Source organism: Galeopterus variegatus, unplaced genomic scaffold (genome assembly GCF_000696425.1).
Source record: "Galeopterus variegatus unplaced genomic scaffold, G_variegatus-3.0.2 Scaffold153, whole genome shotgun sequence".
Classification (NCBI taxonomy): Eukaryota; Metazoa; Chordata; class Mammalia; order Dermoptera; family Cynocephalidae; genus Galeopterus; species Galeopterus variegatus.
In genome coordinates, this window is record NW_007726264.1 from 643317 (window position 1) to 664466 (window position 21150).

Below are 21150 nucleotides of genomic sequence, written 5' to 3' on the forward strand. Positions count from 1 at the left end.
CCTTAGTGTTCTGTTTGTTTTGTTTTGTTTCTAATCTCAGTACCGCAGTACTAATAAAAGGTTGGTGTCTTTGGAATGCTCATATCATTTTGCATCTCTTTCCCTTCCCAGCATTTCAGGTCCTATTCAAGTGTTGTATTGACTTAGAGCAGGCTCCCACTTTTGTGGCTTAGGCATTTGGATAATTTGAGGATCTTTCTAGGTACCAATGTGTACTGTGGTGACTGGTTAGAGACTGTGCCATCCTAGGACTGCCTCTTCCTTCCTGTGCCCTGTTCTGAACTGCAGGGAAGTTGGCTTCTGCAGGCTGCATTTCCCAGCCTACTACATCTGCTGCCTTCCTGAAAGGTTTAGACAGTCACTAACGCTGGCAAAGATATTGGAGGGTGGAAATAAGGGATAAATCAGGGTGTTCCTCCCCCTTCTTTTCTACCCAAGTGCATCTTGGCCAACTTCTATGGCTCCAGCTCTCCCGAGATAGCCCTCCATGTGACCCTGTCCTCTGAGCTGTGGCAACAATGTCTCCTCCCTTTCCTTCCATCCTTGGACTTGTAGTGGCTTCCTGCCTCACAGCCTCTATTGACTTCTCAACTCTGCCACTAACTATGCATCCAATTCCTTCTATTAAATTCTCTCTGTGTTAAATACTTACAGTGGTTTCTGGTTTTCTGGTTCAGTTCTGATTCAGAGATGCACAACCAAATGGCAGGAAAAAATTGCAGGAAACCAGAGCATTTTAGTAATTAGCCTGAAATAGTTTCCTGAAGACCCCAGGGAATTAAACAGTGCTTGCTTCTGGCTCATTTATTCATTTTTTTATTCAATAAATATTTATTGGCTATCTATTGTGTTTTAAGCACTCTAAAACTAAATGAATATGATGCCAGTACCCAGATATATATTATCTAGGATAACAGACATTTAAGCAGCTGTTGATGATATAAAATGATAACAGAGGTAATACTCAGGGATATTACTGAAACACTGAAGGATGCTACCTAACTCGGCTTGGGGTAATTGGAAGGAGCTTCCTGGAAGAGCTGATGTCTCAGCCGAGTCTAAGTGAGTTGGCCTTATCCAAAGAAGGCAGGTGTGGGAGCACATTTGTGCTGCTGTAAGCCAAAATGAGATCCTGGACCCCCAAGAACTCATGAGACGATGGAGAAATTCAAGGATTCGGTGTTGCCAGAATAAAACTGTGAGGCAAGAAATAGGGAAAGACAAGCTGGAGCCGGGGAAGAGGGTAGATGATGGAGGGACCGTGTATGTCGTCTCAAGTATTGGCCTTGACAGTGCATGTTCAGTGGAGAACCACTGAAGGCTGTTAGGCAGAGTGGTCACATGGTTAGATTTCCATTTTAAAGCTTCCACACTGACAGCTATGCTTCATTGAAGGAGGACTTGTGTAGGAGAAACAATTGTTATGTGAAATGGTGCAGCTGAAATTCTACCTCAGGTAGATGCCTCATTCCAAAAAACTAACAAACTTCTGCTATGCACTCTGTTCCTGAATGGGAGACTATTGTTGTTTGGTAAGGCTGCATCTATGTCTAGTTAAAGCGGTCTTCTGACCCAGTATAGTCCAAACAACAGATTTCAAATATGATAGAAAATATGGGAATGTATCACATTAGTGTAGTCTTCAGCTTTAGAGAACCAGAACCTCAAGAACCGAAATAGAGGGCAGAGGCATGAAAGGCTACCATTTACTCGCAGAAACCATTTAGGGACATAGAATAGGGACCTCACTGCCAGAACTTTGTAAGATTTTAGCTTTTCCTCATCTTATCATCTTTAGTCTCTTTTCAGTACTGAATGGCAGTAAAAACCTGAAAGCAAAAACTAAAATTCTGCATGTATTTCAAAAACAGAATAATTGATAGTTCAAGATAACTTTTCCATCTCACGCATGTTTGTAGAATCTTGTATGAAAGAATGGCGAATTATTTAAATAGCATGTTTTCTACTCTCCAGTTTATGGGTCAAGAGGAAACAGCATCTATTACTTCATAATAAAATAGTGTCAAAGAATAAGGAACTGGACCCCAGAGAAGGGCACTTTAAAGGGAAAAGGGAACTAAAATTAATGTCCTCATGCTCTCAAGGTTGCTTTTCAAGCCAATGATGTGTTTTCTTTGGTTAGTTCTCCCAGGACCCGGTTCAGATGGATTCAGGCCAACTACTCTGTGGGGGCTGATTCCTGGGCTATTGATAATGTCGTGCTGGCCACAGGGTGCCCTTGGATGTGCTCAGGACGAGGGATTTGTGATGCTGGACGCTGTGTGTAAGTTAAAAAAAACTGGCAGTTTCTTTCTTTGCGACAGAAAGATGAAAATGGCTTGTTGAATGCATGACAAATAATGCCTTTTCTCCACTCATTTTTTCCTTAGATGTGACCGGGGCTTTGGTGGGCCCTACTGTGTTCCTGTTGTTCCTCTGCCCTCAATTCTTAAGGATGATTTCAATGGGAACTTACATCCTGACCTTTGGCCTGAAGTGTATGGTGCAGAGAGGGGGAATCTGAATGGTGAAACCATCAAATCTGGAACGTCTCTCATTTTCAAAGGGGTCAGATAAGTTTCTATTTCTCTGTCCTACTACTAACATTCCCTTCTTCACTCACTGCTCCACAAAAATGCATTTCTGCGTCTGTTCAGGTGATGTATTGTTTTATACATAGTTATTTCTTCTAGCCCAAACCATGTTTCCTCTTCCATTTGGTAAAATCATTTTTTATGATCACTTGGGCATAAAATATTTCCTCGGTTTTGGTGATCAGAGCTTTCTTACTTTCTGCTGGAATTATATATAAAAATTTATGCATGTACCATTTTTAGAATCTAGATTCTAGAATGTAGCATTTTATGTTGTTAAATATTTAATTTGCAATATTTAAAAAGTGATTTTATGAAAGGTCTTTGATTTTTCCATCCTTTTTTTTTCTTCCTGCCAAAAGAATCATTTGTGACTTTAAGAAAACCAAGCATTTAAGTCAAATTAAATATCACTCTCAAACATTATTCGTATATTTTTGTATTTTAACCTAGATGTCTAGTTAGAGAGATGTTAAGCAATTGTGTGAAACTCTGCACTACGTTGGCACATCTTCATATGTGAATACATGCTACATCCTGTCTCTCTCAGCATGAGGAAATTGACTAATCTAGGTGTGCAAATGAAATCTTTGACAAAAATCTGCATGGGTTTCTATACAACCTTAATGATTAACACCTAACACTTAGAAAATTAGACACCCTAGAACTTTTTTCAATTATAGTTAATAAATGCCAGTTTTCTTCCTTGTTTGGATCCAAATTCTTCTCAAGTTTTGAATGAGAAAAAAAAAATCCTTAGGGGCCTAAGAGATTTACAAGTCTCTAAGAGTTTGGAGAGACTGAAGAAATTGAGGTAGGACATTTCAGAGTGGAAACTTCTGGTTCGGGGGGTTTTTTCACTATAGTCTTATCTAAGGCTTTAGCTGTCATTACAACTAGCTCACTTCTGATCCATTTGAAGTAGTTGACAAGACCCAAAAGCAGAAGCCCTGTAACTTTTCATGATTTAAAGTTCTTTACCTGATACATTTTGAAGCAGTAGAATTAACTTGGTCCTTGTATCTATAAATGAGAAAGACACATAGTCATATTTTCCCTTTAGCCATCCAAATGCAAGAGCAGCCAGGCATTATATATGTTAGGCATATTATCTATCAGCACTGCAAGATGTGGAGGGGCTCAGCGTGTGCCATTCAGTAGGTTGCAGTTTGACCTAGAAAGGCATTCTTTCATGAAGAAGGAAATGATAGTCTCTTTTTAATGTTTATAGATTCAGGAGTACCATCAGCTATTAAAATAGCTTGTTGGTTGCTAAGAACTCCTCACATTTAGCACAAATGGATCACTGAATCTGGAAAAAGAATGAGAAAAGAAGCCTATCTGTATGAACTAAAATAGATGTGTCAACAGGGCTTGACGGTTCTGCCACATAAATATCAATATCAAATGCTAACCTATAAACAAATATTGCAAATATGAAAGAAAGATACTTTCGGATTATACATCATGCCCATTTTCAAAAAAATTAATGCATGAAATCCAGTGTAAAATGGGTCCCTTGCACAGATGACTTGTGCTTGCCCGTGGGAACAGGTTTATACTTACATTCCATAGTCAAAGGGGAAGAGTAATCATATTCCTTTATCTTTATGTAAGCAAGGGATGTTTATTAGCTGAATCTATCAACTATTCACCTCAAAACTTTTTCATGATAAGCTGAGGAAGCCACTTTTCCTCTAAACCTCCCCCTCCACACGGCACCAAGCTATTAAAGAATCCAAGGCTTTATGCTTGTAAGTGTATAAGGGAGGGGGTGAAGAAACTGAGCCAAGATGACTAGGCATTGATTAGGGTTCATGGACTGAGCAAGACAGTGAATTATCAGGCATAAAAGAAAAACAAAGACTGGAAATACAAGACTTTTACATAGCAACCTTCAGTTCTGGAAGTGTGAATCTATGCTTTGTGAAGTTAGGAGATGGAAGTAAATGCAGTTGCTTTTTCATTATAATATCAAATAATTCTCAAATTCTAAATGTAATATTATCTGGATTTTTTCTCCCAAAAACAAAAGATGGTTTAATAAACAAAGCAGTGATATCTTATAAAGGATAGAGGATAAGTTTCAGAATCTGACATATCTGAGTTAAAATCCTACTATCACCATTTATAAACTGTGTGTTCTTGAGCGAGTTACTAACCCCTCTCTGATTGTCGCTTTCCTTATCTGCAATGTAAGAATAATAATACCATACTCTTAGGAGTGCTGAGTGAGTAGTGTTTGTGTTTTAGAACCCAGCATGTTGTAGGCACTCAATATATGGTTGCTATTGTGAAATTAGCTCTATTTAAAATTTTTCAGCTATTGAGGAATGTGATGTATAATAAATGTTAAGAAGAAGAGGAAAAATTTGCACTTTCTAGTTAAAATTGCATTTGGTGTGTGTTAGTCGACAGTTAAGAAATCAGGTGACAGTGTCCATTCAGTATCACACAGCTGGACACCCCTGGAGTCACTTCATTGAGCCGAGAAGCTAAAAGGCCTGTTTGGACCTTAGGACATTTGCATACTATTTTACTGGCTGTCACTGCAATCCTATATACACAGGAAGAAAACAACCTTTCAAGCTGTCAGTCCCAGGCAACCAGAAATAGTTAATTAGCAGAAAAAATTACTAAAGCTGATGTGATCTCTTTCCTCTTTCCTTGGCTTCTCTGCATGAATGGTTACAGCCTAGGCGTGGTGACTTACCTTACTTATGCCTTATTTAACTTGACCAACTGGGAGGTATTGTTGTGTCAGCCTGAATGAGAGCCTCCCGGGGCTGTCAGAGTGAGCAAGGGAGAAGTAAGTTCCTAAGACTCCTTGGAACCCTGAAAAAGTTACCTATTAGTGCCCGGTTCTCAGCAGGAGCACTTGGCACATTTTCCATCTGCTTCCTCATTACTCCTCTCACAACATGCTGTGATCAAAGGAGGCTGTTTTTAAAAGGCCTGTAGCTATGTAATGCTATCAATTTTGCACTGCTTTTTATAAAAGTCACAGCAAAGTATGACTTAGACTTAAGTCAATGCACTTATTCAGGCACAGGAAATGAAGGCCATTAAGAGAGAGGGAACAAGGATCATTCAATTTTCCTTTTTAAACTGGACAAAATATTGCTTTTTTGATCATGATATGTATCTATTACTTAGCTAATACAAGTTAGGTGTACAAAATCAAAGGAAAATAATTTTTCAAATGAAATGAGGCTGCTTAACACCTATGATTTTTGTTTTCAGGAAGGACTAAGGATGCTTATTTCAAGAGATCTGGATTGTACCAATACTATGTATGTCCAGTTTTCACTTAGATTTATAGCAAAAGGTAAGCCACTTCTATGGTTATGAATTCATTCTTTTCCTTCAGGAAAATTCTCCCATGCACAATTTCTCCTCCACAGAGAAATAATAGATTTAAGACCCATATATTTTGTTATATGGAAGAGCTAATGTAAATTTGCATACATAAATGTTTTTCTTTAATATAAGTTCAGCTTCATATAAGGATAACTACTGATTTTAAATAATTTCATATAGCTGTAGTGATCATTACTAGTTCTATTGTAGTTAAATTTATCATTATGTCTGAGTCTTTCCACAACTGCATTCTGGCTATAAGAATTTTAAAGTAAAGGATTTTTAAGATAAAAATTTTGAAAAAAATTTTTTTGAATTTTCTTTTACAGATCTGAACCAAATTTTTAAAAAAGCCTACTCTTTGTTATTCTGACTTTTCATATTAACTAATTTTCTTGAAAAATAACATCATTCTGGGTATAATAAATTTTCAAGTATTTTTTGTTTGTTTGTATCCTGATATTTAAATTTGACCCTTTGCAAAATTGTGATGGCTGTAGAAATCAGAATTTTTTGATGTAATGTTTCCTAAATACAGAAAGGTGTGTGTGCGTATATGAGAGAGAAAGGGAGGTATTATTGTGTGAAAATCCAAGATTTGGTGTGTGTTTTGAAATATATTCATACAGAAAGCCCAACCTATCATTACTTTAAGTTGCCTCTGAAGCATGTGGACTATATATAAAGCCTCTCTGTAAATATAAATCGGCTTATGCATCAATGCTGAAGGAATAGGCCAAGAACATACTATTTCCCAATTTTTATCTCAATACATCTTATACCTGTGTTACCTTCTTCCTAGGAACCCCAGAGAGATCTCACTCTATTCTATTACAATTCTCTGTCAATGGAGGAATTACGTGGCACTTGATGGATGAATTTTACTTCCCTCAGACAACCAATATACTTTTCATTAATGTTCCCTTGCCGTACACTGCCCAAACCAACGCTACAAGATTCAGACTCTGGCAACCTTACAATAACGGTAAAAATGCATGTGTTCTCCTATGATCGAAACTGACAGTGGCATGTTAACGTTTTTGTTTCTAAGGTGTGGAGAAAGTGCTTGTCAACTGAGTGGTTTAGCGTTCATAGCACACATTTTAAATGCTTCACTTTTGAAAAGTCTCAATGAGTATTTATATATCTTTATCATCTCTTCATATTTTATTAGTAAATTCTCTTGATGATATATAGAGAGCTGGGATTCTTTAAAAAATAATTCAGCGTTACCATTAGGCACTTATCAATTTTAACTACATTTTTGTTGAATTCGTGTAGGAATACGTAGTTCTTCTGAGTGTGGCATTTCATTAGTGAGACAGAACAACATTAGGGCAAAATGCCGTGACAAAATGAGAGGGACTAGACCAAAGCAGATAGTCCCTTGGATAAAATATTCTTATCACATACACTCGCTTCAGTGATGACTTAAAGTGAATATATAATTTAATAGCATTTTCAAATGGTTACAGAAAATGATTCTACAAATTTGAAATGTTTTATTGCTTCCTATATTTCTATTAACTGTTGATTATAAAGGACCAGACTTTACTAAAACATGCATTTAATCACCTAAATAAGCCCTAAGATACCATATTAAGCAGATTCTTCTCAGAGGTAACATAGAAATGAATTTTAAAAATGCACTTCCATCTCTCAAATTTAACCTTTCCTTTATAACTAATAAGAAAAAAAAATTAAAAATCTAACTTATTGTGTACAAAATATACATATATATTACATAATCACCAAATAAAAGTCCAAAAAAGAAATGTAGCCAGATTCACAATTCAGAGGATTGTTGTCTTTATGTTGTGTTTCTAATGCTTACTTGGTTTTTTTCATTGTTTTTACCAACCACTTCCAAAACAGGAAAGGGAAAGAAAGCTACAAGAATTAGAGCAATGATAGGATTAGAGAGAAATAGAGACATGTGATTTCGTGTAAAGTGTCAAGTTATTTCTACAGGATTCTGTTTACAGATCCTTTTTTATATTTGTAAGAACTGTACTAAAAGTAGAAATCAGTGAAGAAGCATCCTGGGGAAATCTTGATATTCATGCTTGGCATGGTCTTATCACATAGATTCAAGTTCAGTCCAAGCAGTGCTTTCCAAAAGGCAGCCTGGGTTTTGTATTTTTCTTTTCAACTTTTATTATTTATTATTAGTAAATCCACTATTATAAATTATGATTTTTTTTTCTTTATGCGCTTTACCCCACCTGTCACACCCCAACCCCCCTCCCTTCCTCTCCTCGTCTCTAGTATCCTTAGGTTTGTTCTCTCCTTCTGAAAGTTCAATGTATTGTTGTGACTCTTCTTTCCTTCCTTCCTTCATTCCTTTCTTCCTTCCTTCCTTCCTTCCTTCTTAGCACCCAATTATGAGTGAGAACATGTGGTATTTCTCTTTCCTTGTCTGGCTTATTTCACTTAACATAATTTTCTCCAAACTCATCCATGTTGCTGCAAATGGGACAATTTCATTCTTTTTGATGGCTGAGTAGTATTCCATTCTGTATATATACCACATTTTCCTTATCCAGTCATCTGCTGAAGGACACTTAGGTTGATTCCTTATTTTGGCTATTGTAAATAGAGCTGCAATGAACATTGGAGTGCAGGTATCCCTTTGACATGATGATTTCATTCCTTTGGGTATATACCCAGTAATGGAATTGCTGGATCATGTGGTAGTTCTATTTGTAATTTTTGAGGAAACTCCATACTGTTTTCCATAATGGTTGTGCTAATTTACAGTTCCACCAACAACGTAGAAAAATTCCCCTTTCCCCACATCATTGCCAGTATTTGTTATTCTTGGTCTTTTCAGTGATGGCCCGTCTAACTGGCAGGGGTTGTATTTCTTATCTACTCTGTAATATTTTCCTTAAACACCTGACCTAAGTTGTTGAATCAAATCCTGTGACACTCTAAGGAGTGGTTTCACTAGTTTTCTATATATTTCCATGAACCTTCAAATAAATGTAGAAAGTTTGAAAAGCCTTAAGAAAAAGAAATTAAGAATTACATATCATAGACTATTTTTCTTCTGTGTTAAATTAAGAAAACAATTAAATACAGTTATATATAAATTTTAATGGCCGTGATCCGTCAGCCTGATTAAAGCATGGGGCTAAGAAGTCATGGGTTGGCCCTAAAAGGTCGTGAGTTGCTCCTTGAATAGACTAGTTAGTGTCCCTCGGTTCTAAGTCCACTGACTGACAGCCTACCTTCACAGACCAGACATCTTACAAATACCCCTAAACCACTAAAACACAACTCAAAGCCCACTCTTGCCAGGAAAGGGTTCATAGCACCACTGTAATCAGGACGGCATGCTCTCACAAGCTGTTTGTCCTAGCTTTCTAAAATTAGTGAGGCAGTCCCCTGCTATGTCAATTTAATATGGTTGCAAGCTTAATATTTTTCACACTTTTTTCACTGTAAATATGCTGTTACATAGTGTGTGTTTTTTGTCTAGAAGGCATATGTTTAACCTGTTGCTAATGAGTTCCTTCTGTCCTTCCAATAAGAAAAATGTCCATCTCATTTTCATCCTTGGAAAAACTTGCTTTATTCAAAAATGCCTTAGGTAAGAAAGAAGAAATCTGGATTGTTGATGACTTCATTATTGATGGAAATAATTTAAACAACCCTGTGATGCTTCTGGATACATTTGATTTTGGGCCCAGAGAAGACAATTGGCTTTTCTATCCTGGTGGTAACATTGGTCTTTATTGCCCATATTCTTCAAAGGGAGCACCGTAAGTACTTGACTGAGAAGCTAAAAATAAAACAACTGCTCTATACAAATCATGATTAATTTTTTGCCTAAATGGATTCCTTGTTGTTTTCTTGCACTACAGTGAGGAAGACTCAGCCATGGTGTTTGTTTCAAATGAAGTCGGTGAGCATTCCATTACCACCCGTGACCTAAATGTGAATGAGAACACCATCATACAATTTGAGGTACTTGGCTTTGTTCTATTAGAAATGCTTTAAATTTTATCTTGAAGAAAACCTAGGGAAGAGGAGGAAAATCTCAGATAAATTTCATGCATTATGACTTCCCATTTTTGTGCAAAGACATCAGAGGTTTTGACATCATAGTTAACTTTTATTAGCAGAACTAATAGTCATAGTAAGGTTTATTTCTGATTTTTTTGTCCTATAGTTATGCCATAGTTTCCCCACCTTCTACAATGGGAAGTTATCAAAATAAATTATTTTAAACATTATAAAAATGAAAAGAATTGTACTATTCTAGTATTGTTATTTTTACAGTTTTTATGTGAAACTTAAAATTTCTTAGGACCCAGGTCAATGTAACCATGCCAGCACATTTATATAATATTTATCATGGTATCATGAATTTTACAGATAAGATAATACTACACTATTTCTATAATTTCAAACATATTTGTTCTGTGTATTTTATTAATATTTATACACTCCTTTATTTTTCAAGAGCAAATTAATAATTAACACAAAAACCCTTACATATTTCAAGAACTTTGAAAAAATAAGCAGAACTAAAGGTACATTATGCCATGTTCAAGAGTATTAACTTTTGAAGAAACTTGTTTCATAGCTGAGGTCTGTACCAACCAATCAGCAGACTTACTTAAAATAGTGCCTAATTGTACCAACACAATTTTGAATATTTGTTTTAGACTAACTTGTCTGCATCCTCTACATCGGAGTTGTTTCTTGTGATCTCAAAAGTCAGAGACCAAATGATGGCTGGTGGAGAAATTATTCTGTATCTATTTTAAAATTTCTGTTTTATTTTCTTATTTTATTTTATACTTTAAATGCTAATAAAAGGTTGCACCTTTGGCCATTTTAAGAATTCTGTTATCAGAAGGATTTATGTAGAAACAAGTGCCTATAGTTGAAAAGTTTATCAAATGTCATGAGAAGGTAAAAGGAGTAAATTCCCCCCCCCACACACACACACATATATAGACAAGGAGTTTTCAAGACATACATGGAAAGATTCGCATTATCTTTTAATTGTATTTTTCTGCAAACTTTTTGAAATACCCTCGTATAGATATATACGTGTATATATATAAATAACTGGTTGCTCTGATGGCATGACAGTAAGAAAATGCTAATCCCAGTTGGAAGGGGGATAGAAAGAATCACATGCATTTATGTAACTCAGTTTTAGTTTAATGCACTTTAAATCAGGAAAAGGGAATGGAGTGGTTGTTTCCCTAATAGTTAAAAAGAAAACAGAGAGTAGAACATAGAAACAGAGAGTAGAATAATGGTTACCAGGGGCATGGAGGGGGAGGAAATGGGGAGACATAGGTCGAAGGATACAGACTTGCAGTTATATAGGATGAGTAAGTCTGGAGATCTAATGTACAACCTGAGGACTACAATTAATAATATAGTATCATATACTGAAAATTTGCTAAGAGAGTAGATTTTAGGTGCTCTTAACACACACACACACACAAGGTAACTATGGAAGGTGATAGGTAGGTTAATTTCCTTAAGTGTACTAATCATTTTACTATGTATATTATATCAAAACAGTATGTTGTACACTTTAAATATATATAATTTTTTTAAAAAGTCTTTTCCTGTGCCAGGGAAAGAGTGACAATGATAGTATTCTGTCTTGTTTAGATATTGAATATGTGTTGAAGATTGTCCATGTACAAAACCTTGGGATTTTTGGAAGCTGTCATACAAAGGAAAATAGAAGGTGTTCCTACCCAGCAGACTGGGAAAAGACCTAACAGTGCAGATTAGGGAAACGGTCTTTTCATTACCGTTTGCTTGGCTTGGCTATGAAAGTTGGCCGAAGGTAAAATTTGGAATTGGCCCAGCCTCTGCTTTACCCACTTCTCGGTTTTTTAATAAGAGGAGGGAAAATAAATTTTTCATGAGGCCATTTGAGATTCTTTATGAAAAATTATAATGTAAAGGTAATATATGATATTACTCAGTTAGGCAAAACAGAGTTTTATAGTGTTAAATATTTCAGCAAGGCAATTCCTAGGAAAATGGACTCTAGAAAATAATGAAGTGGTGAATCATTTCAAGGCTTGTTGCTCTGAGGTAATTTGTATCATTTTTTCCTTCTTCCCCAAGATCAATGTTGGATGCTCGACGGATAGCTCATCTGCTGATCCAGTCAGACTGGAATTTTCAAGGGACTTTGGGGCGACCTGGCACCTGCTACTCCCCCTCTGCTATCACAGCAGCAGCCACGTCAGCTCCTTGTGCTCCACCGAGCACCATCCGGGCAGCACCTACTACGCAGGGACCACCCAGGGTTGGAGGAGGGAGGTCGTGCCCTTTGGGAAGCTGCACCTTTGCGGGTGAGGATCTGCTGCTTGGCACCGCATCTGTTTCTCATCTGACGTTTCTTCCTCAGTTCTTGCTTGAAGCAGATCAATAGATATTTAAAACATAGGACACTAAGCTGTCATAACTACTAACTTATAGTTTGAAGGTAGATTTTATAAGCACACTGTGGACTGCAGCCCGTAGAGGGGCTTATTAGAGTAGGTCTTCATTAGATCAATTAGGAAGCAACAGAAATATGGTTTTCCCCTAATGTTGTTACCCTGCCCCCTGCTGACCCCCACCTCACATATACATTCAGTTAGAATTTTATGATTTTCAAACACTTACCTATATCTTTCATGCAGGGAGAGGGCATGTGTGGAGGAGGGGCACCCACAGAATATTCCTGGTGTCTCATAAAAAAAAATTATTAGCACTTTTCCCCCAGGCATTTCTACTTTTGCAACCTCTCTCAGCATTCTGGTTATGCGTATTTGACTTTTTCTGTTGAAAAGCTATTTGGAGATAAAGGACTTGGACCCTAATAGAAATGAAATGAAAAGTATACTTCAAAAAATAAAACTGATAATATAAGTGAACAAAGAGAAGAAATCAACAAAGCAGGCTGCCTCAGAATTTCTGTCTTTTCTCTCAGAATAAAGAATTTATTCTTTCAGAGTATGTCAAAAAAAAAAAAGTACTGATATCATACTTTTAAGATGGAAATAAATTTATATCCTTCATGTGAAACTGAGCATTATTAGAAGTCTTGGGTCTTCAAGCAAAACAACTAATACTTAGTACTTTTCCAAAAGGGTGAAAGTGAATTTTCAAAAGTCTTCATCCTCTTTGAACATAAATCCATTCAATCCTCATCATCTCATCAGCATAATTTTTATAATTTGATTGCTAAGGACTTTAATATTTTGTGTTGTCAACTATGCCATTTGCTAATCCTTGTTATACCAGGTCATTATTCTAATAGAATATACAACTATTTTTTTTTTAAATAAGCATTACAAATCAAAATGTCCTCAAGTGTCTTTAGAAGTGATAGCCCGTGGAGGCGAGGGAGTCTCTGGAGATCATGGCAACAGGTAAAGTAGATGACTCAGCCAGCACAGCCAGAAAGCTACTATTGGTTGACAGAGCTTGTCCACAGAAGAAGCGGGCAGGGGAAAGTAGCCCAGAAAAACTTTTTACCCAAAATCAGTTGTGTTATTTTAAGATCAATGTTGCAAGAAATACAAAAAGGCTTACCAAAAAAGTGGAAGAACTTACTGGAAAAACATTGGGGAATTGTATGGACCCCATTCAGGAAGTGTGGGGAATTTGATATCCTCATTTTTATCATGCTAACATTAACATCACTCAGCAAACCACAACCTTCATTTAGTGGGACTCTTAATTCCAAATTTCCAGAAAAGAAAATCTGAACCAATCAGGTATGGCCAGAACGCTGAGTGTTGCAACAGAAGCATTACTACCAAGGACCGTGTCTATAGGCAGAGTTGGCAAGGGGAAAGGCCTGGAGAGCGAATCACTCAGGCACAGAGATGGTCTGAATATTTGTGTCCCCCCCCCCCAAATTCATATGTTGAAATCCTAACCCCCAAGGTGAAGGTGTTAGGAGGTAGGGCCTTGGGGTGAGGGAGACAGTAATTAAGTTATGAGGGCAGAGCCCTCACGAATGGGATTAGCTCCCTTATAAAAGAGACCCCAGAGAACTGCCTTGCATCTTCCACCATGTGAAGACACAGAAGGCACTATGAACCACAGAGTGAGCCCTCACTAGACACTGAATGTTCAGGCTCCTTAATCTTGACTTCCCAGCCTTCAGAACTGTGAGAAATAAATTTCTGTTGTTTGCAAGCTACCAGTTTATGGTACTTTGTTATAGCAGCCCTGACAGACTAAGACAGGCATCTATGACCAGAGTATTCCACCAAACTCCATCATGGTATTGCTGAGAAGCATCAAGTTCTCTCTTTAATGAACTTCTAATTTCCTCCAATTGCCCAGCTGAGAATTGAGTAAGATTGAAAACAGCCCTGAAGATAAGTTGTAGGCCATGAGTTCAGATTGTTTTGCCAACAAAGACTTGCTTCAGCAAGTTTCCACATGGAAATAATCCTGTCTAAGGAGTATGAAATAAGGTCACAAAGATCTGCCAGTCAGAGCTCTGAGAGAAGATGCCACACCAAGGACGGTGCCCCAGTATCATGAGACCACCTCACTTAGCATTTGGTGACATCCTCTGTGCAGTACTCACACTTAAGGCACAGCAATATAATTGGGAAATCTAAGCAAGAGAAATGCAGATGTCTATGTTTTCACCCACTGGTGAAAAGCCACTTATAAAACACTGTCCTATAGTGTGTATAGAACTTAGACTGTCATGTTATATGTATTCCATGTCATTTTCATTTCTGTGAAAAGAAAGTAAATGTGTTTAGGAGACATGCCCACTCTCAGAATGGTATAAACCTACCTTTCAAACTGCCATCAACCATTTCTGTGAAGAGAAGAAATTGCCTTAGCAGTGTCGTCTAGTCCTTGTTTCAGGAAAAGAATTAGCACTCTTCTTAAAAGCCACACAGGCATGAATTGCTGGAAGGCAAAAGTTAAATTTTCTCCAACTCAGTGAACCATTCCTTGGTTTGTATTCAATATGGTACATGATAATGGCACAGTGCTAGATGCTAAAAAATATATAATATCCATGTTTAAATTAATGTTTTCTGTGCACTCACTGGACACTAGATACACCAAAAAAGTGTCTGAAATGTTTCCAGGTGCCAAAATGGCCATTTTTTGCTTCCACATATAGTCAATTTACATTCAGAGCATAAGTATTGTGCTTCTAATTCTATTCACATCACCTTTGTGTCCTTTTAAGTCTTTTTGTCTTTAAAACTTCCTAATTGTTTTAGCTTTATGCTGTTTCATAATGAGTCAACCAAAATCCCTATTTAATGAAAGCAGTGTTGTGTGCTTGAAATTTTAAGTGTGTGTTTAAAAAACAGATCATTTCAGATACCACTGCCTTGGGAGAACAGATGCTGACATTCAGCAAGGAGGGTGGCAGTGAGAAATTTTCAAAATAAGATTTCAGCCAAGGGAACCACTCCAAAACCAGACCCTTCAGCCTATTTATCATAGTGCTTGCAGTTTCTGTGTCAAGGCAGGTGAACAATAATAAATATCCAACCAAGGTGGTTCATTTGTATTCAGAACATTTGAATAAATAAGAAGTTCAAAAAACTCCATGAGGGCTTTGGTTCAAAGGAAAACTCCAGCCATTCCCCTCAGCTCAGCAGTCTGAAAGTTCAAAAGGCAAGAAGTGCTTCTTGCCAACACTAAACTCTGACAAGTATTTGAAAATAAAGTTTAATTATGAACTGGCATTTTGGGGGCAGCTTCATATAGTTGGAGTCTTCGTATAAACAATAACATTAGGGTTAAAACTATATATGGGAACCTGACTCCATCTGCTTTACTATCTATTAAACTTTAGAAGCCTAACAAACACATTTCTCTCCCACCATCCATCCCCAACCCTAGTGTTTGACTTCTCTAACATCTGTTTCTCAAATAAAAAACTATTCAGAATTTAGTTTCTATGATAATTGAAAATTGAGCAGATTCACAGGGTACAAAAATCAGTGCACATTCCCATCTATATATCCTGCCCTCTCTAAAATAAATCCATCTTCTTTGAACTGAATTTTAAACATGATAAAATACATTAAATTATTTCTGAACTATTTCCAAGGAGCTAACTGATTGTCAACAACATGACATGACAATTCATTTATAAATCAAAAGAAAAATTATCTTTGATTTAAAAAAAAATGAAGAAATAAGAGACATCTAACTAAAAATAAATCTGATTTTGTCACTTTTTCTCTTAAAATAGTCTTCTTTCATTTTGTTTCTGTTCTCTGTTTCGGCTCTCCGTTTCCGATAGGGTAAAATCCAGAAGACCTTAGTTTGACTCATAAGGCCTTTCACACAAATTACGTACAATAGTTATTTACGGAGCAAATACTGCATATAAACACTGTGTGTGAAACACTATACTGGGCACCATGAAAAGGTACAAATAACAAAAAGGGGACATGGACATTGGCCTCTACGAGCCCATGGCCAATAGAGGAAATAGGCACACTTTGCAATAACTCCAGCTGTGATGACTATAATAATGGAAATTCTATGAAAATTATGGAAAAGAGAAAGTAAAAGATTGGCCATTTATCGTAAGACCCAGAAGTTCCAGTGCCATTCTTCCCAAAAGAATTGAAAATAGGTATTCAAGAAAATACATGTACATGAATGTTTGCAATTTCCGAAAGGTGGAAACAACCAAATGTCCACCAAATGATGAGTCGATAAGGTTGTTATATCCATATACTGCAATACTATTGAGTCATTAAAAGGAATGAAATTCTGGTATTTGCTACAGCATGAATGAACCTTGAAAACATTATGCTGAGTGAATGAAGCCAGACACAAAAGGTCACATGTTGTATGTTTCCATTTATCTGAAATATCCAGAATAGGTAAATCCATAGAGACACAAAGCAGATTGGTGGTTTCTAGGGAGGGAGAAATAGTGGCTGCTTAGTAGGTATGGGATATCCTTTTGGGGTGATGAAAATGTCTTGGAACTAGATAGAGGTGATGGTTGGACAACACTGTGAATGTGCTAAATGCCACTGAATTATACACTTTAAATAGTTAATGTTTAAATTTATGTTATGTGAATTTTACCTCAATTTTTAAAAAAAGATTAGTTTTGCAGAGTTAGATAGTAGGAATGGAGAAATCTTAACCAAGGAAGTCAATATTGAAAAAGGTAAGAAGGTCAGGTGGAATTTTGACATACTGATAGGACTGGGAAGGGCTTACAAGCAGCAGGAACTTTACTGGCAAAATCTTGAAGACTGAAGAATGGAGTTTTGTTCCTGGAATGACAAATCTTGTTTTCTACTTCTTGATTGTGCTGCATGGGTGGTAACTGCCCACTGTTCGTTGATCAGATGTGCTTACTTTGGGGGTATACTGTTCTTTTGAGTAGCTTATGAAAGACTTGTACCTCTTTTCCAGATCTGTGCGTTTCAGATGGTACCAGGGATTTTACCCTGCTGGCTCTCAGCCAGTGACATGGGCCATTGATAATGTCTACATTGGTCCCCAATGTGAAGAGATGTGTAACGGACATGGGAGCTGTCTCAATGGATCCAAATGTATATGTGATCCTGGCTACTCAGGTCCAACCTGTAAAATAAGCACCAAAAATCCTGATTTTCTCAAGGATGATTTTGAAGGTAATCTTTTCTCATAAATTCCATGTAATTTTGTGAAATATATATATGTTAAGCATAGTTTGTGATGGAGAACTAACTAATCATTGAGTTCAAATCCAATATTTTTTTATTATCATTACAATTGTGACCACCCAAGAATTCATTTAGTTCTGAATTTTATAGGGTTCCATTTTGGAAACAATGGTTGATGAGTGAGAGCAAGACCTTAATTGAGAAAAATGAAGGCTATTTTCACCATTTTTTCTACCCCATGTAATTTCTGATTAATGATAATTTTAGAAAGTTATCTACAGAGGGTTAATTTCGGACGGAGGAAACAAGTTTCCAGAAATACAGATTCCTGTCATTGCTTTACAACCAACTCATTAAATAGCCTCTAGAAATTTCTGTATCTTAGTTTTACATAGAATCCAGCATCATTATCTGTGAAAATAATGTTACAACATAGAAAAATGCATGAGATGTAATAATTGGGGGGGGAAAGCCCTTAAATTGTGTATGCACTCTGATCAAACTATGGAAAAACATCTTATAGAATAGTGGGATTGAAAGATTTTTTCCCCGTGTTTTCTGTAAAATTGTTATAATACATTTATGGTTTTACAATATATTTTAAAACTAGATCTAGGTGTAGCCATATAATGGAACGTTATTCAGCCATTAAAAAAAAAAAGGATGAAATACTGACACATTCTACAACATGGATGAAGCTTGCAAACATTATGCTAAATGAAAGAAGCCAAACCCAAAAGTCCACATATTATATGATTCCATTTGTATGGAATATCCAAAATAGGCAAATCCATAGAGACAGAAAGAAGGTGAAGGTTACTAGAGGTTAGGGGCAGGGAAAAGGGGAAGTGAGTGCTTAATGGTTTTCTCTGGGGGTGATGAAAAAGTTCTGGAACTGGGTAGCAGCGATGCTTGCACAATGTTGCATATGTACTAAATGCCATTGAATTGTTTGCTTTAAAGTGCTTAAAATGGTAAATTTTATGTTATGTGTATTTTACCACAGTGAAAAAAAAAAAACTATATATGAGTACCTGAACAGATTTGAGAGCACATTTTGAAAGACATTATTTAACAGGAAATACTAAGTTACACTGAAATTTCTCCTGTTAAAACCATGATTTTAAAAATATTATATCATACCTGCCTTATACTATCCTCACATTAGAAAGGACACAGTGAAGACGCTGATGGAAAGGCCACATGCCCTCCCGTACACTTGGCCTAAACCTGTCTCTGACTAACAGTGTCTTTTTTTTCAGTGTGGCTGGACCATAGATAACTCAAGAAAAGATGCCCCTCCTCCTGTTATGTGTATCTTTAAATTATATTAGCCAAGGCTAAACAATTTAAGCATGCTAAAATGTTGAAGAGACCTCTTATCCAAAACATATGACTTTAATATTTATGACTTCATATTTTAAAACTATATAATGCAGTTACCTATTCCTTTAAAAAATATAATGCAACTATACTTGGGGCCATAGATAGACCACATTTTCCACTTTTTTCAGGTCAGCTAGAATCTGATAGATTCTTACTAATGAGTGGTGGAAAGCCATCTCGGAAGTGTGGAATCCTTTCCAGTGGAAACAACCTCTTTTTCAATGAAGATGGCTTGCGCATGTTGATGACTCGAGACCTGGATTTATCACATGCTAGGTAATCATTTTTAAATGCGGTGGAAAAACCACACTGTTATGTGCAGTAGAAGAACATAATCAAAACAGAAGAAAGCAGAGAGATTTCAAGGGCAAAGCCTTCCATTAGAAATACTAAACTTCTCTCTTGTCAAAGCCACCATTAAGACACAATTTCCATTCTAAAACAGAAATTTGTTCAATAACTACATCAGGAATGAAACATAGCTAAACAGACAAAAGTTAATATCTGGTATTTGACAAGACTGAAACTGGGAACTGACAATGTTTACTTTAACTTCAAGAAAATAATGTTGCATCTTTTTTATCCACCTTCAACACAACACTTTTCATTAGCACTTGGACTATGTAGAAATTATTTACATTTATTACACCTTGCTTAGTAGAAAGCTTAATTGAAAAGCAATATATCCTCAAATTATTTACAATTAATTTTATCTCCATTGGCAATTTAAGTTAAAAATGCTTGAAGTACAGCCTTATTCTCTATAAGCATCTTTCCAATGATTCACTCACACGTTCTACAGTCATTTTCTAAATTGAGAACAGTCACTCAGAAACAAACATTTCAAACTGGCTCAGAGGATTATGTCCTGTCAAGATGTGTATCCCTTGACCATTTGATGAGCTAAAAACTTAACAAGGAAAATAAAAAGACAATTTAACATGTGTAAGATGGAACCCTGACCTATTTTTGCAAGTGAACAAAGGAATCATGTTTTTGTTTTTTGAAATATTTCAGAGTATCTTAAAATACATCTTAACATTTTTATCTCCTCTTTCTCTTAAATCTTTCATTTTTTGATCATAAATATGATCGTGCTTCATTGAAAATGCAGTTATATCTGTGAGACAATAATTTTAGAGTAATAGAAGGCAAAATTGTATTTTTCTTTATCCCATTTTAATGCAAATAGTTTAATTTGATGTTCTTTATTCGAGGCTTTCATTAGCAGCCGAGTTCTCTAATTTAGAAGTTATTAAATTTTCCCAAACAAGTAATTCTGACATGGTTTATCTATCACTAAGTTAATATAAACATTTTTCCAATACGAATAGAAAATATGCTAAAAGTTTTTCTCTGTAAACAATTACTGTTTTTATGAATGTTAATATCTCTAGGCACTAACCATGTATGTATTCATTAATCCAATGTTAAAAGCTCCATTATTTAGCTCATCTCAGTGGCATGCTGCGTGGGATTTGCATATATTGACCTGAAAATGCTCTATGTAAAATCCCAATTTTTTCGAGGTCAAGAGATAAATTAATGGAGGGGAAAAACTCATGAGGGATGAATGGTTTTATATATCACACTGGTAACATTTATTGTAAGTCCCAATATATTTCCTATATTTGGCATGCATATATTATTGGGTATGTGTGTTGGGTTATACATGAAATTTATTCTGTATTACCAGCTAGCATAGTGGTCAGACCAGGCACCAGCAGCTTGCCTGCTAAAGATGACATGTGAGCTAGTTTTCATTGGCACCCCAGCTGGTTTCGGCCACTTTGTCCACCTCCCTGCCAGCTGGAAAAGCTGCCACTGGCTGGCCGCCACAGTTCTCGGTGGCCAGCATCATCCATCCCCAGCCCCAGCAACAGTCAGAGGCTGGCACAGCCCACCACCACCACCACCAACTCACAGTCATTCTCCCCTACCCCTGGGGAGAAAAGACATACCTTTTCCAAAAGATGTTTGGCCTTCCACAAAGAGGTACTACAACTGGTGGATTTAAATGTGTCTCACAAAACATGACATCTGAAAAACTCCTGGTGAAACCCAAGAGTGGATGATTTTGTCAATAATGTGACATCAACTACATTAATTACATTCTTCCAGTTTCAAATACTACGGACTAGATCCAAATTTATCTT

At 36.4% G+C, this 21150-nt stretch overlaps 1 protein-coding gene across 2 annotated transcripts in view; it reads left to right on the plus strand.

Annotated features, from left to right (window-relative positions):
• RELN (reelin) overlaps window positions 1-21150 on the plus strand; it is a 472813-nt gene that overhangs the window by 393157 nt on the left and 58506 nt on the right. For both annotated transcript variants that reach the window (XM_008592225.1, XM_008592230.1), the window contains exons 35-43: window positions 2144-2284; window positions 2391-2568; window positions 5838-5922; window positions 6757-6939; window positions 9550-9721; window positions 9824-9926; window positions 12069-12298; window positions 17376-17596; window positions 19123-19270. In XM_008592225.1, coding sequence (XP_008590447.1) covers window positions 2144-2284; window positions 2391-2568; window positions 5838-5922; window positions 6757-6939; window positions 9550-9721; window positions 9824-9926; window positions 12069-12298; window positions 17376-17596; window positions 19123-19270 — 1461 coding nt within the window. The remainder of the gene's footprint in view (window positions 1-2143; window positions 2285-2390; window positions 2569-5837; window positions 5923-6756; window positions 6940-9549; window positions 9722-9823; window positions 9927-12068; window positions 12299-17375; window positions 17597-19122; window positions 19271-21150) is intronic.